Source organism: Penicillium macrosclerotiorum, assembly GCF_028827735.1.
Source record: "Penicillium macrosclerotiorum strain IBT 26536 chromosome Unknown utg000012l_segment0_segment0, whole genome shotgun sequence".
NCBI classification, from domain to species: domain Eukaryota; kingdom Fungi; phylum Ascomycota; class Eurotiomycetes; order Eurotiales; family Aspergillaceae; genus Penicillium; species Penicillium macrosclerotiorum.
Genome location: NW_026643091.1, coordinates 1 through 13,394, shown reverse-complemented (window position 1 = coordinate 13,394; position 13,394 = coordinate 1). Strand labels below are relative to the sequence as shown.

At 40.2% G+C, this 13,394-nt stretch overlaps 2 protein-coding genes across 2 annotated transcripts; both read left to right on the top strand.

The window, feature by feature from the left end:
* Positions 1–59: 59 nt before the first annotated feature.
* N7462_011401 (H(+)-transporting V1 sector ATPase subunit H) lies at positions 60–1,619 on the top strand (the record flags this gene model as incomplete). Its single annotated transcript, XM_057083115.1, has 4 exons — positions 60–354; positions 414–728; positions 772–931; positions 1,007–1,619. The coding sequence occupies 4 exons, from the start codon at positions 60–62 to the stop codon at positions 1,617–1,619; spliced, it is 1,383 nt and encodes a 460-aa protein (XP_056927854.1).
* A 580-nt stretch (positions 1,620–2,199) lies between these two features.
* Positions 2,200–3,731, top strand: N7462_011400 (fungal specific transcription factor domain-containing protein; the record flags this gene model as incomplete). The annotated part of the gene is made up of 3 exons (XM_057083114.1): positions 2,200–2,326; positions 2,380–3,648; positions 3,700–3,731. The coding sequence occupies 3 exons, from the start codon at positions 2,200–2,202 to the stop codon at positions 3,729–3,731; spliced, it is 1,428 nt and encodes a 475-aa protein (XP_056927853.1).
* Positions 3,732–13,394: the final 9,663 nt, after the last annotated feature.

Sequence of the window (13,394 nt, the reverse complement as noted above, 5' to 3'; positions counted from 1 at the left end):
TCACCCCAGTACCACGACCCGCATTCCGTTTCCCTGGTCTGGGGTACCATTCTATTATCATGTCGCTAGAGCCGCCCACTTATCTCAGCTCCCTGCAGAACAACATCCGCGCTCGGCCAATTCCATGGGAGGGCGCTGTCCGCGCGGGCAACATCACCGATGACCAGCTCAAGAAGATCAAGGCGGTCGACAAGGTGCGCAAGGAGCAGCGGATTCAGACAATAGAGGCGGATTTGGTTGGTTATACCGGTCTGCTTGCTGGAGGCCCACAGGGTAAAAGCGTCTTGGAGTTGGCGTCTCGAAGGACAGATATTGTGCAATACATCTTGGTGCTGGCGTCGGACTTGATTCAAGGTAAAGAACTCATCCGGGGAAGCTTTTGATTGCCTATCCTAACCTTTCTTGCTCTCAAGATGTTCCCTCGCTGGCGGGCTCACTCGTCTTGCACCCCGAGCCATACAAGCCTTTCCTGCCATTCTTGCACCACTCAACCAACACCGAAGACCCCATCCCGCTGCTCACATCTACCTTCCTAACGGCTCTTGTGTCGCACAGTCTTGTCAAATCATCTAAGCCTGCGCCCCGGGATCAGCAGGCTCTTCCGCAGCTGTACACATATCTCTCTACTCTCGCCAAGAACAACGACAGTGGCCTCCAGGATATTGGTGTCCAGGGGTTCTCGGAGCTACTTCGGAAGAAGCACTCCCGTGAGATCTTTTGGAATCACCGTAAGGAGACTTTAGACCCATTGATCGAAACTCTTCCGTGCAGCTGCTGGAACCAAGGAAAATGGTAGTGCATCGGGAAGTAACGCACGTGGCATCGAGCCCGGCCTTGCAGGAGGCGTCGGTCTTCAGCTCCTCTACCGGGTCCTGTTAGTAGTGTGGCAGCTGACATTTGAGAGCGAACTGGTTGGCGAAGAGCTTCAAGAGTAAGTGTTCGCCAGGGAACCTGGCGAACGGGCTTTCATTGATATTCGGACGGCGTGCTGATTGACTCTTACCAGGAACTACGAGATTATTCAACTCTATACTCAGCTTCTGCGGCTTTCACCAAAGGAGAAGACGACCCGTCTTCTTCTCGCAACTTTGTATAATCTGCTCTTCAATAACCGAACGACCCTCCTCCCTGTTGCTATATTTGTCCGTTTGCCTGCGCTTCTGACCAACCTTGCGGGCCGCCACCTGACCGACCCAGACCTCCTCGAAGACTTGAGTGCCTTGACTACCATGTTGGATGAGTATACCAAGACCCAAACCACTTTCGACGAGTACGCCACCGAAGTTCAGTCGGGTCACCTCCGCTGGTCGCCCCCGCACAAGAACCCGACCTTCTGGAAGGAGAACGCCCGCCGAATCTTGGACGAGGCAAATGGCGCCCTGCCCAAAAAGCTTGCCGAGATCTTGTCTAAGAACTGGGATAATGACAAACAAGTTTTGGCTATTGCTTGCAATGATGTGGGGCATTTAGTCAAAGAAATTCCCGAGCGACGCACTCAACTCGAGCGCATTGGTCTGAAGACGCGAGTCATGGAGTTGATGGCTGACAAGGACGAATCGGTACGATGGGAAAGCCTGCGAGCCGTGGGCGAGTGGCTTCGATACACTTTTGATGGCTGAAGGGAGGGATTGTGATGGCCTTTTATTCTTTTTTATCTATTAGGGATTTTTGAGATTTCTTTCCGCTTGGGATGAACATATTTTTTGCCAGCATGTACTGTGTAGTTTTGCCATAGCGCGCACATTTCTGTTTATGATCTCGGGAGAGCTCTTCCCTTGAGCAGCATCTCGTTGAAGTCCACAAGAAAATATACCAGGCGCTCTTCTGCACTGTTCAAGCCGCCGATCGGTGGAGCCGTTTTGAGGATTCGCCGCTAGATTGCACGCCTAACACGTCTAAGCTCCAGGTAAAAAGGCCTTTCGAAATGCAGCCATAGTCAGCGCTATACTGTATGCTTCCTCTACAGCATCTTCTTTTCTACCAAAATTTGCAGGTCCAAAAGTTCGGCGGTCCTTCCCCGGAAGCCTAATCGAATTTGCCACGCGCGGGATCGGAGGTGTTGAAGTTCCCCGCACAATTTCTTCTTTTCCCGCAATACTCACTCCGCACTTCCCCCGAGCCCCAGCACCCATGTCGAGATCGTTTACTGGCTGCACAAGATGTAAAGCGCGGCGTCAAAAATGTGACGAGCAACGACCAATGTGCGGGCGCTGCCAGTCCGCGGGCGCGCAATGCAAGTATGCGATGCAGCTGCAGTGGGGTGGGCGGGCCTTTTCGCGATCGCGATTTGGTGCCTGTGTTGGCACTGGAAACATGCAGAGACTCGGTATGGCCCTTCAGAGGATCTCGGGAGACATCGGCCTAGCTAATAATACCTAGAATACTCACCTGGAGAATTCATCTACACCACCAAGTCCGCACAGGCCGGCTCTGATATGGCCTTGACACAACCCGTCGATCCTTTCTCATCCCTCTCGCCCGATCAAAAAGCGCTTCTACATCACTTCATAAACGATGCATCACAAATCACAGCCTCCCACTCTGGCATGCAACAGGATATCTGTCGAATGATAGTGCCTATGGCTCTCCAGACCCCATCTCTCCTTTACGCCACCACTGCCCTCTCCGCAATTCACATTCAAGCCCTGCATAACCAATCCGAGAGTGTTAAGACTGCACCAGACATTGCCAGACTGATGGCGCAAAGTCTGGAGCATTTTCGAAAGGAGCTTCAGCATCCGTCGTCCAAGCACTCGGAGGCGTTGGTGGCTACTGCCCGAACGCTCTGCTTGGCAGAGATTCACTCGGGAGCGATCCATCCCAACTCCTGGCGAGCACATATTGAGGGCGCAAGGGCATTGATGAAGACTTCAGACGTGGTCGGAGATGAGTCACTGCAAACTGGGAATGGCTTCCGTCGATATCTGGATCGTTGGTACTGGTCAATTGTGTCCCTTACAGCGCTGACGGGGAATGGTCCTCCCATCGGCGATATCTCGGACTTCGCGCCATCGGACTTGGGAGGTCAAAGAAGATCACCGGATTATCTAGATGATTATTGGGGCTTCACCGTTGACCTCGCCGCTGTCTTTCGACAAATCGGTGCTGCAGCTTGGCGCGCCCACCAGGCAGAGAAAGATGGTCTAGGCTTCGTTGCAGGGGAGATTGATACTAACGCGGAAGATGAGGCTGCTGCCCTTGAGTCATCTATACGAGAACTCATGGATCGAGGTGCAAGCTCCCAGCCATCATTCTATCCCGGCGTTGCAGAAGGTCTGTCTGCGGAAAGTGTCCAGAACCTTGCACTCTGCAATGAAGCTTTCCAGCACAGTGCTCTCATTCAGATCCATAAGCGACTGCGTAAGACACCGACAGCATCTGCTTATGTACAAAAATCTGTGCAGAGAATCCTAGAGTGTACGGCTCAGATTGGACCATCGGCTGGATTAAGCCCATGGGTTATGCTCACAACTCCACTGTTCATTGCTGGCTGTGAAGCATGTGGAGAGGATCGTGATACTGTTCGACAATTACTGGCATCGTTACATGATACTATCCGGGTGCCAAATGTGCTACAGTCTTTGAAATTTCTTGAGCAATATTGGGCGAATCAGCTGAGCAAAGATGAGGATTGGAGCCATTTTCTTGGTATTTCTCGCATTCGGTCTTTGTCTTGACAACCTGCTAACTTGACCATAGATCGGATGAGATTCGACTTTATTCCTTACTAATTCATTGACAGGCTTTCAGTCTGAGCCGCCGGATATGTGTGATGAGCGATGAGTGACGTTCCCAAGATTGATTTCGGACATAACATAGTTTATTCTGCTTCCAGTGGCTTTCAAGTCACCAACTTTGTAGGCGCTGTGATGGCTGGGTGCTGGTTTTCTGTCTGGGGCGCTCGGAAACTTACCAGGGTAGTTGCTTGATGATGTTTATGAAATGCTAGTTGGGCGCATAACCCATTTTTTACATTTGATTTCGGAGTGATGCGAAGAGAGATTTTTGGATCTACTCGAAAACATGCTTGAGGGTTTATAATGTATGTGATGAGAAATGAAATAATTTTATGGGAAGCGAAAATAATGATCTAGGCTTGGGTCTGCTGGTGTGTGGAATGGACAATGTGTACTTTGAGTGAAATCTAAGTATGCGGTAGGTCTCACTTTCTCAATATATCAAGTGAACTAAAACAGTGTGCCGGGATATAATTGTCAAAATAGATCAGCAAAAATAATAAGGCGTTTAAATTTAGCGATATCGCCATCCCTCTACTCAGGACATATTGATGTGAATCAGTTTTGACCAAACTGGTTCATTAAATATTGAACCAGGGCGCTCAGCGGCAAGCCTGAGAATGCAGGCAGGATGATATAGCCTCAACAAACCAGCATACAAACCACCACACACCACAATGGAGGAAGCCTCCCCTATAGAAAGCAGAAGCAGATAGAGCAAGGAGAGTGTAAGAGTTGATATTTCTCCCTATTGGAGATCTGAAGCTATATCCTGTAAGGACTATGTACTAGAAAGATATCCTCTAATTAGAGATCCCCCTTTGTAGGCTATTTCCCTACTATATACCTCCCTCCCCTATAATTCGACCGCCCCTTGGTCGAATAAAGCTATTCAATATCAATTAATATGCAATCTTATCTAAGAAGAAGACCTTATTCAACTAGTAGTAGTAGTTATCGTGGATCTCTCACTATTAGCCCGCTCCGTGGTTATAGATAGCAAGAAGCCTAATTTCTAAGGTAGAATATCTAATACTTCTCTAGATAAAGCATATATTACTATTTCTCAGCTATCCCCCTCTCTCCTTCTTTTATCTCCTTCCCCTCTTCCTCTCCTACCCCTAACACTTTATCTTTTACCTCCCCCTTATACCTTATTATTCCTTCTACTTAGTAGAGGTCCTTAAGACCTCTACGATAGCTTTATTTAAGGGCTCTTACCCTAATTCCGACCTAAGTTGCGTTTAGGTAAGTAAGAGATTAGTTAGTAGAGAGTGCTATAATATATACTAATATCTAAGGTTTTTAGTAGTCCGTATAGGGTCTCGAAGACGACTTCTCTAAGCTAAAAGTGCTTATCGAATAGGGATAGCGAGTCTAGCGCGTGTCGATAGCTTCGCCTAGCCTAGATACTATTCCCGATATACTATATACTAGAGAGCTTTTCTTGAATATTATACGCTCTCTCTATTACTAGTTTATTAAGGAAGTAGAGCGCTATATAAGCCGGTCTATAAGAATAGTAAGTAGGGTACCTATATCTTTATATCCTACTCTAACAGCCTCTTTCTAGTAAGCACCTTTCGATCCTATCTCGCCTTAGCGCGGCCTCCGCTACTATTATATCTTACTACTAATAACACTACGAACCGCAATCTCCTACTACTATTACGGCCGCTATAATTATTAGTCCGTAATAGGGATTATATCGGAGATTTCTTTCGAAGAGGAGGAATACCTAAACTATAGATAGATAGATAGAGCTACTTCCGAGGAAGATTTTTAGTCTCTAGTATTTAGTATAGGTATCGGTAGTTAAAATCTATACTTCTTTAAAAGGAAGAAAGATCGCTCTCTAAAAGTAGCCTTCTCCGCCTATATAACTTATTTAAAGGTATCGAAGAACCGGGTAGTAGCCTGCCTTCTCTATTCGGTTATAAAACGCTTCGCGATAGTATTATTATCCCTAAATAGGATATCAAGGTCCTGCTTTATAATAAAGTTTTTATAGCGTGTTCGGCCTACTAAGGTATCTAATAAGCTTCCTAACCCGGTAAGCGGTAAGGCTATAGGGAAGGGATAAATAATAGTATAATATTTTCTACTTATAAAACTAGAAGGCGTCTTAGGTGCAAGTATCAGGTCTCGGTATCCGTTCGAAAGCTCTCCCTATATACTAGATTTAGTAGTATCTAATCCTCTATAGTCTCTATTAACCGAGATATACTATAGTAGTATCGTTCAGCGTTAAATCGTAGCTAGTCTAGTCGATCTATAAGGTAACAGAGGGCTAGAGATACGTATATCTCTACTATAATATATTACCTTCTCCTAACCTATTCCGTATCTTTTAGTATCCTAATCCGTCTATATCTAGTCTTTAATCCTATAAATATATCTAGAGATAGGAGTAGTAGGATTATCTTGAATACGCGCCTACTAATCCTTAATATAATTATAAATCCCTAGCAGAATCTCGGTATAGTTCTCTGCGTTCTTATCGGTTAGAGAAATAGATCCTTGAATAATATTACCTCCCCTTCCGGTAGTAATATAATCTAATAAATTAATATTAATATATCAGAACTAAGTGTTTTCCCTAGGATATATACTCTTCGTGTAGTACGGAAACGAGATAAGGCGCTACGTATAATTAGGGCGTAAGAATATATATATTATATAGTACGTAGGATCCTACCGTAAAAGCTGTTATATAAGACTATAAATTATTAGCCTATTCTATCCTAATCGCGGCTTTCTAGGTCGCGGCGTGTAGTAGTAGTTATAGAGGTTAAACTTAAGAAGTATAGCTTATAGAAGGGATAGCCTAGTCGCTTTATCCTTTATCTCCTTTAGCTAGCTATAATATCCCCGTAGAACTATATTCCCGCTATTCTGAAAAGCCTAAAGAAAAGCCTAAGTATTAGCCTCCTATAGCTAATTAAAATATCTCTTAAATAGCTATTTAATAGAGAGATTACAGGATACAAAATTATCGATTTTCGGTAGGAAGTCTTTAAATAGGAAGCGATAGGGTCTAGGTTTATTATTAGATAAGCGATATCTCTTCTTAAACTATAAGGCCTTCTAATTTTTAAACTTTTCCTATATCCTAAGATTCTAATAGTAAGCACGTAGTTTTCGAATAAGATCCTAATAACGGTAATTTCTAATATATAGACCGATCTAACTATAAATAGCTAATATATACTTATAGTAGATAGTCGATGAATTAATATACCGCCTAAGCTATCTTAGTAAAAGCTTCCTCTTATAATCACTAGCTTTATACGGTTCCTTCTTCCTTACTAGTCCCTAAACGAGTCCTTTAGGGATCTAATAGTTATATACTGATCCCCTTACCTTCTTTCTATTCTTAAAAGAAGCTTTAGAAAGCTACATCGAATCGCTGCTAAATTCTTCCGAAAAATCGCTTGTTTCTAATATAGATAGCTTACTTATAGTAGCTAGCGAAATAGACCGAGTAGGGGTAGGGATATCCTACTAAACTAACGTGGATCGTGAAGAAGCTGATAAATCTAGGCTAATATCTATCTCTCCTTTATCCTTCCCCTAAAGAAAGCTATCTATACTAATTATAAGGTCGAATTTCCTTAGATCCCGTAAGCTTAGCGGGGTCTAATCGAACCGAAGTACTACTCTACTAAAATCCCCTTAGATAGCAGATTTCACCCTCCTATACCCTCTACCTATCCTTTTTAGGCGGTTTAAAAGCTTATTATTTACCGCTAACTATATTTACTAATAGGAAACCTGTTTTGAATATAGCTAGTTAATCCTTTTAGCGATAGATATAGTTATTACCGACCGAAAGAGGGCTAGAGCGTTCTCCTTACCCTAGGTTTCCGCTACTCGCTCTTTTATACGCAAGATATAAGAGAGGCCCTTCTTATAAGCTTTACTATCCTTCCTTTCTTCTTCCTATTCCGTATTAAATTCCTTCTCTATTATTACCTTTTACTATATTCGTCTACTAACAGTATAATCAAGCTAGTTAGTAATTATTATCGCACCTAGTAGAGCGTTGCGATAAAGCTAGGTCTTTACTTCTACCTATATATTATATTATACTTCCTTAGGGTATTTCTCGATCTCCTTCTTTACCTCCTCTAGCGTGTTAAATCGCTAACTATTTAGAACTATCTCTAGATCCTAAGAGCTAGTTTTAACTACTAGCTAATAATTATTCGTAGCTATCTTTAAAACTTTCTAAGTACTTATTATAAGTAACCCTACCGAATATCTCTTCCCCTTTTTATCTCCCTTTTTTATAACTAATATATATCTCGCGGAAGAATCTAAATACTAAAATTAAAATAAAGCGGTAAGACTTTTTTAGCCGAAAAACTTAGGAAATAAAGGAATTAAAGGGCTTCCTAAAATAGCTTCCTCGGAAGAGCGAAGCTTATAAGACCCTTTCCCCTCTTCTAGTAAGACTATCCCTAGTCGTAAAAAAAGAAGAAAGAAAAGAAGAAAGAAAAAAGAAAGAAAAAGAGAAAAATAATAATAAAAATATCGTACCTTATTATTAGATTAGCGCTACTATAGGACGCTTATTATTTAGTAGGAGAAGATCTAATCGAGGCTAGAATCTCTTTAACCTATTTCTATTCACTATATTAGGACGTCGAATTCTATCCGATAGCTATAAGAAAGCGTGATAGATAAGTATCCTATTAAGCTCTTTTAACGCGTATACTCTATTTCCTTTAACGGTAGTAATTCGATAAGGTCCTAACTATCGATATCGGAGTCTAGTATCGGTACGTAGATCGCTCTAGGTAATCGAATTATGCAATAGTATAAGTTTATCTACCTCTAGCAGCGTATTCCGAAGTATATATCGTTTATTATAAGCTTCCTTATTACTTTCTCGAAGACGTTCTAGCTACTATATACCTTCTTAGATCTCCGATTACTTTAGAAGTAATTGATAAGCTCTTATCGTAATTAAATCTTCTCTCGTTGATACTATATCCTACAGTAGAATATCCTATAATTAAATATTATACTCTATCGGCAGGATAGCTTTATTCCTAAAGAGGAAATAGAAGGATAATATCCTAGTTATCGTATTCACTATAATTCTATCCACGAATAGAGCTATATATAATTTAGTAGTCTACCTCTAGTCCCTTAAGTACCTATCTATTATCTTTGAAAGGGTATCTTTTAAGGTACGCATTAAACGTTCAACGGGCCTATTTGATTTAGGATAGTAAGCGGAAATATTAATATAAGATATTCCTCTTTCTAATAGGAATACCTTAGTTTTAGAGCGTATCTCTAGTCCGCTATCTATCATAATTTAAAGTAGGTAGCTATATCTATATATAATCTCTTCCTAAAGAAATTAGTATACTACCTAACTAGATTTTGATTTAATAGCGCGAGCTTCGACCTACCTACTTACTACTTCGCGAGCTTAAATAATAGCCTTCCTTCTATCTTCTATCGGTATAGAAGTTATATCTAGAAAGAGCTTATCCTAGATTCTTAGTACGCGTGTTAGGACTATTAGTTTATACTCCCTATTTAGATTTCAGCGTTAGCAAGGGATATATAACCGTATAAATTCTATAGTATTTATATATATTCCTTCCTACTAGTAGCGTAGCTTTAGAAGATAGTAGGTAGCTTCCCTTCCTCGATATCCTATCTTATCGTATGCTTCTTTTAGAACACGCTAACGATCCTCCTTACTATCTAGGACCCGACGAAGAGGTAGATTTATACCACGACCTCGGTAAAAGAGATATTCCCCTTGAATAGCAAATTAAAGTACTTTCTTTTTAAAGGTATAGAACTAACTGCGTGATATAGCCTTAGGCCTCCGAAGGCTAGATAGATATCTAGTAATTATCTCGGAGTTATCGGAATATAATTCTAATAAAATCCGACCTTCCGGTAGCACCTAAACGGGCACCCGAAGATACGATACCTCTTCCGTAATAAATTTATCAATATTAGCTTCCTTAGCTTAATCTATTAGCTCTTATTCTATTATAGGCCTTCGTGATAGCCTATTAGCAGCACTATGCTTCTTACTAGGTATATATTTAATATTAAAATTAAATAGGCGAATCTATACTATCTAGCTTATTACTAGCGTACTAGGAAGATTAGTAGCTAACCGATTTAGCTATACAACTAGGGTTTCCGTATCGATCTCTAAGATAAAGTGAATGCTATATAACTAGTATCGGAACTTCTTTAGCGCTTTTAATATAGCTCGATATTCTCTTTTACCGGTATTATACTCGGCTTCCGATTACGACTAAACTCTAGATTTATAACGCGCGGGTTTTCGAATATTATCTCGGGATTATATTAGGATTACTCCCTACCCTTTCTTGGAAGCATTAACGGCTACTATAATAACTAATAGTTTATATAAGTAGTCTATCGGCAGTATATAGGGGAACTACGATAAGCGAAGTTTAACTTTATTAAATACTTCCTACTATTTATCCTTCTATTCGAAATAACCCTTAGTCTTTAAGGCTTGATATAGTAGTGCTATAAGGATCCCGAATTTCTCTATTAGAATCCTAAAATAGACTAATAAGCTAACGAATAATCGTAGTTCTTCTATAGAGGTAGGCATAGGCTAGTTTACTAGCTTCGCAACCTTTGTTTTATTAGGGCAGCGGCTATTAGTATTATAAACCTATCCTATAATAGCAACACTAGATATAGTAAATTAGGATTTCTTAGCAGAGATTACTATGCTGGCAAGCTCTAGTAAGTAGAGTGTATAATCAAGGTTCTAAATATGCTCTAGTATAAAGCGTCGAATACCTAGAAAGGAGAACTCCCTATTATATATCGTCTTAGGTCCTTTGATTAGTAAGTTATCTAAATAGCCTTGTATCTTCTTGCTATATATTAACTATAGTATCTATTCTAGGACCCTTTGAATTTGCGTAATAGAGTTAGTAGCGCCTTATAGGATAGTCGTCTACCTAAGAAGGCTAATAGGGGTTTGAATCGCTGTTATATTATAGTCTCTTTTATCTAGAGGAAGCTAGTTATATCCTAAGAATAGGTCTACTAACGATATTACTGGTATTCCTAAGAACTCCTCGATAAACTCGTTAGCACCCGGCGGAATATTAGTATTACGAATTATTACTAAATTAAGCTTTATTACTACTATTATAATACGATATATCCCTATAGTCTTTTTCTTAATAAGAAACTAAGGGTTCTAGTATAAGCTATAGTAGCGCTTAAATACTCCTTTTCTAATACGATCCTAAAGTATACCCTTAACCTTTAACCTTAGGGTAAGAGGGATCTAGAAACTAGGATACTACTAAGCTTTATACTTTATAGTGCAGATTCGCTGTAGATTAAAAACCTTAGGCCGAACCTAGCTTATATCCTACTAATCCTAGGCAAGAACTCCTTCTCTCTTAATAAGTATCTTACGTAGTAATTCCCTTTCTTTAGGTAGTAGATTTTTGCCTAATATTAGCTTCTCTTTACGCTTAGGTATTAGCTTAGCTTCCCTTACGAAGTTAGTAATATAGGGGAATAAATATCTGTTAAAAGGGGTTCGTATATCCGGAGCCCTAAATCGAGTATAATATTTCCGTATATACGCTTCTTCCTATCCTGAATACCCGGCCGGCATAGATCTATTAGATTCCTAGGCGTTAATCGGTTAAATCTTATTAGTCTTTCTTTTATATAGCGTGTAAGATAGTAGGCCTAATAAAAGAAGATATTTCGGCCGAATAAGGTTATTTAGTAAGCGAGCTTCTTTTAACGTCTCTTCTTCTTTAATCGTTACCCTAACTTTAGACGAATCTAGTTCGGTTCCTAGTATCTTGATTTCCTTCTAAGACTTAGCTAGTAACCCTTTATTATCTCCTATCCCTATCGATATTAAAGACCTAGCAAATATGCTCTCGATAGAAGCATATTTGCCTACTCGTTTAACTCCTTCTAATTAGGGTTAGGCTAGATATCTATAGACCGTGCTACCCTACCCCTATTATTTTCGAAGACCCTAAACGTAAGCTTCCTAGATCGATCCCTATTATAAATCGTGTATAATATAGTACGATCTAGTTTCTCTGTTATCTATATTATCGCTGCTTACGCAAATAGCCTTCCTAATAGTAATCCTAGGCTGCTATTCTGAATCACGAAAATATTAATACGAATCGTGATATCTCTAATAGAAACTAGTAAGTTCTATATACAACTAATATACCGAACCTCTTCGCCGGAGATAGGAATAATACTAATCTTAGGGTCCTTCCTAATAGGGTATCCTAATCTCCGCGCCTTATTAAGTCCGATAATATTAATACCCGATCCGGTATTAATAGTAGCTTTGTAAATAACCTTACTAATTACTACCTGAGTTATTAGGAGGTCTAATAAATATATATTAGACTATTTAGGATCTTCTATAGGAATTACTAGTTCTAATTTCCTAATATTATTAATTATTAAGCGTTCTAGATTAGATAAAACCCGTGTTATATCCTTCTTTTACAATAGAGCTGAATTTACCGGCGGATCCTTAGTAGCACGAAATAGATTATTCCGGAATCGCGGTAAAATCCTTACTATCTTATATAGCTTAATAGGAATTTCTATCTATAAAAAGCGGTCCTTAATATTATCCTCTAGGTTAGCGTTTAATAGTAAGAAGGAGTGCTAATACTTCCTAGCCTCTATCCTTCTAGCACTTACTTCCTAAGGCGTTTCCTACCGCTATATTTAAGACGGTAAGGATCTAGGGCTTTCTAGAACTACCTACGATTCTAGAGGGCGCTCTATTATTATATTATCTTTAATCTCTTCTATACGAGACTAATACCTTCTATTATCACGATAGGGAGTCGAAGCGATATCTCTCTCTCTACGTCGCTTTCGGGTCTCTATATAATTCTCTATCTAAGTAGCTGCTAACGGTATATACTGCCTTCCGCTTACTATAATAAATATAGGGTCCTCGCTATTATCGTTAGTATTATTAATTACCTTATTCTTTTCCGGAGCCGCTCCGATACGTAGCAAATTTAACCCTACTTATATACCCCGCTTATTATACTACTAGTAAGTAGTACCTTCTTCTTTATCTCTACGAGCTATAAAGTTAATAGGGGTAGTATATCCTATCTTACTATCCTTCTAAGCTTTAAACTAACGGTTAACAAGATCTCTATTAAGCGTTCTAGGAATTATACGTAATAGAGGGCCTTCCTAGTCCGTAGTGCTAAGTACTATCTTTCTAGTATCAGCATAATACACTATCCCTTTATTAATATATTCTATTAATATAGGGTACTCCCTAACACGCTAAAAATAAGGCCTATTATAAAAGAAGTAGCTTGTAGCGCCTTCTCTTCTAGGCCTAAAGCTATCCCGAGGAATAAACCCTAGATCGTTCCTAGCGTCTATTCGTGCTACTAGGGTCTAAATAGTAAGGCTAAGCTCCCTTAGCTATATATTGATTCGCTTAAGACCTTCTTTATCCCCCTTTCTTTTACTAGCGCTATTATTAGATCTAATATCCGGCTATAGGGATACCTACTACCGCTTATCAAGATTAGATTTAGAAGCTTCCTTAATAGAGCTTTCACTACTAAGAGCAATTTGTATTATTCTCTTAAC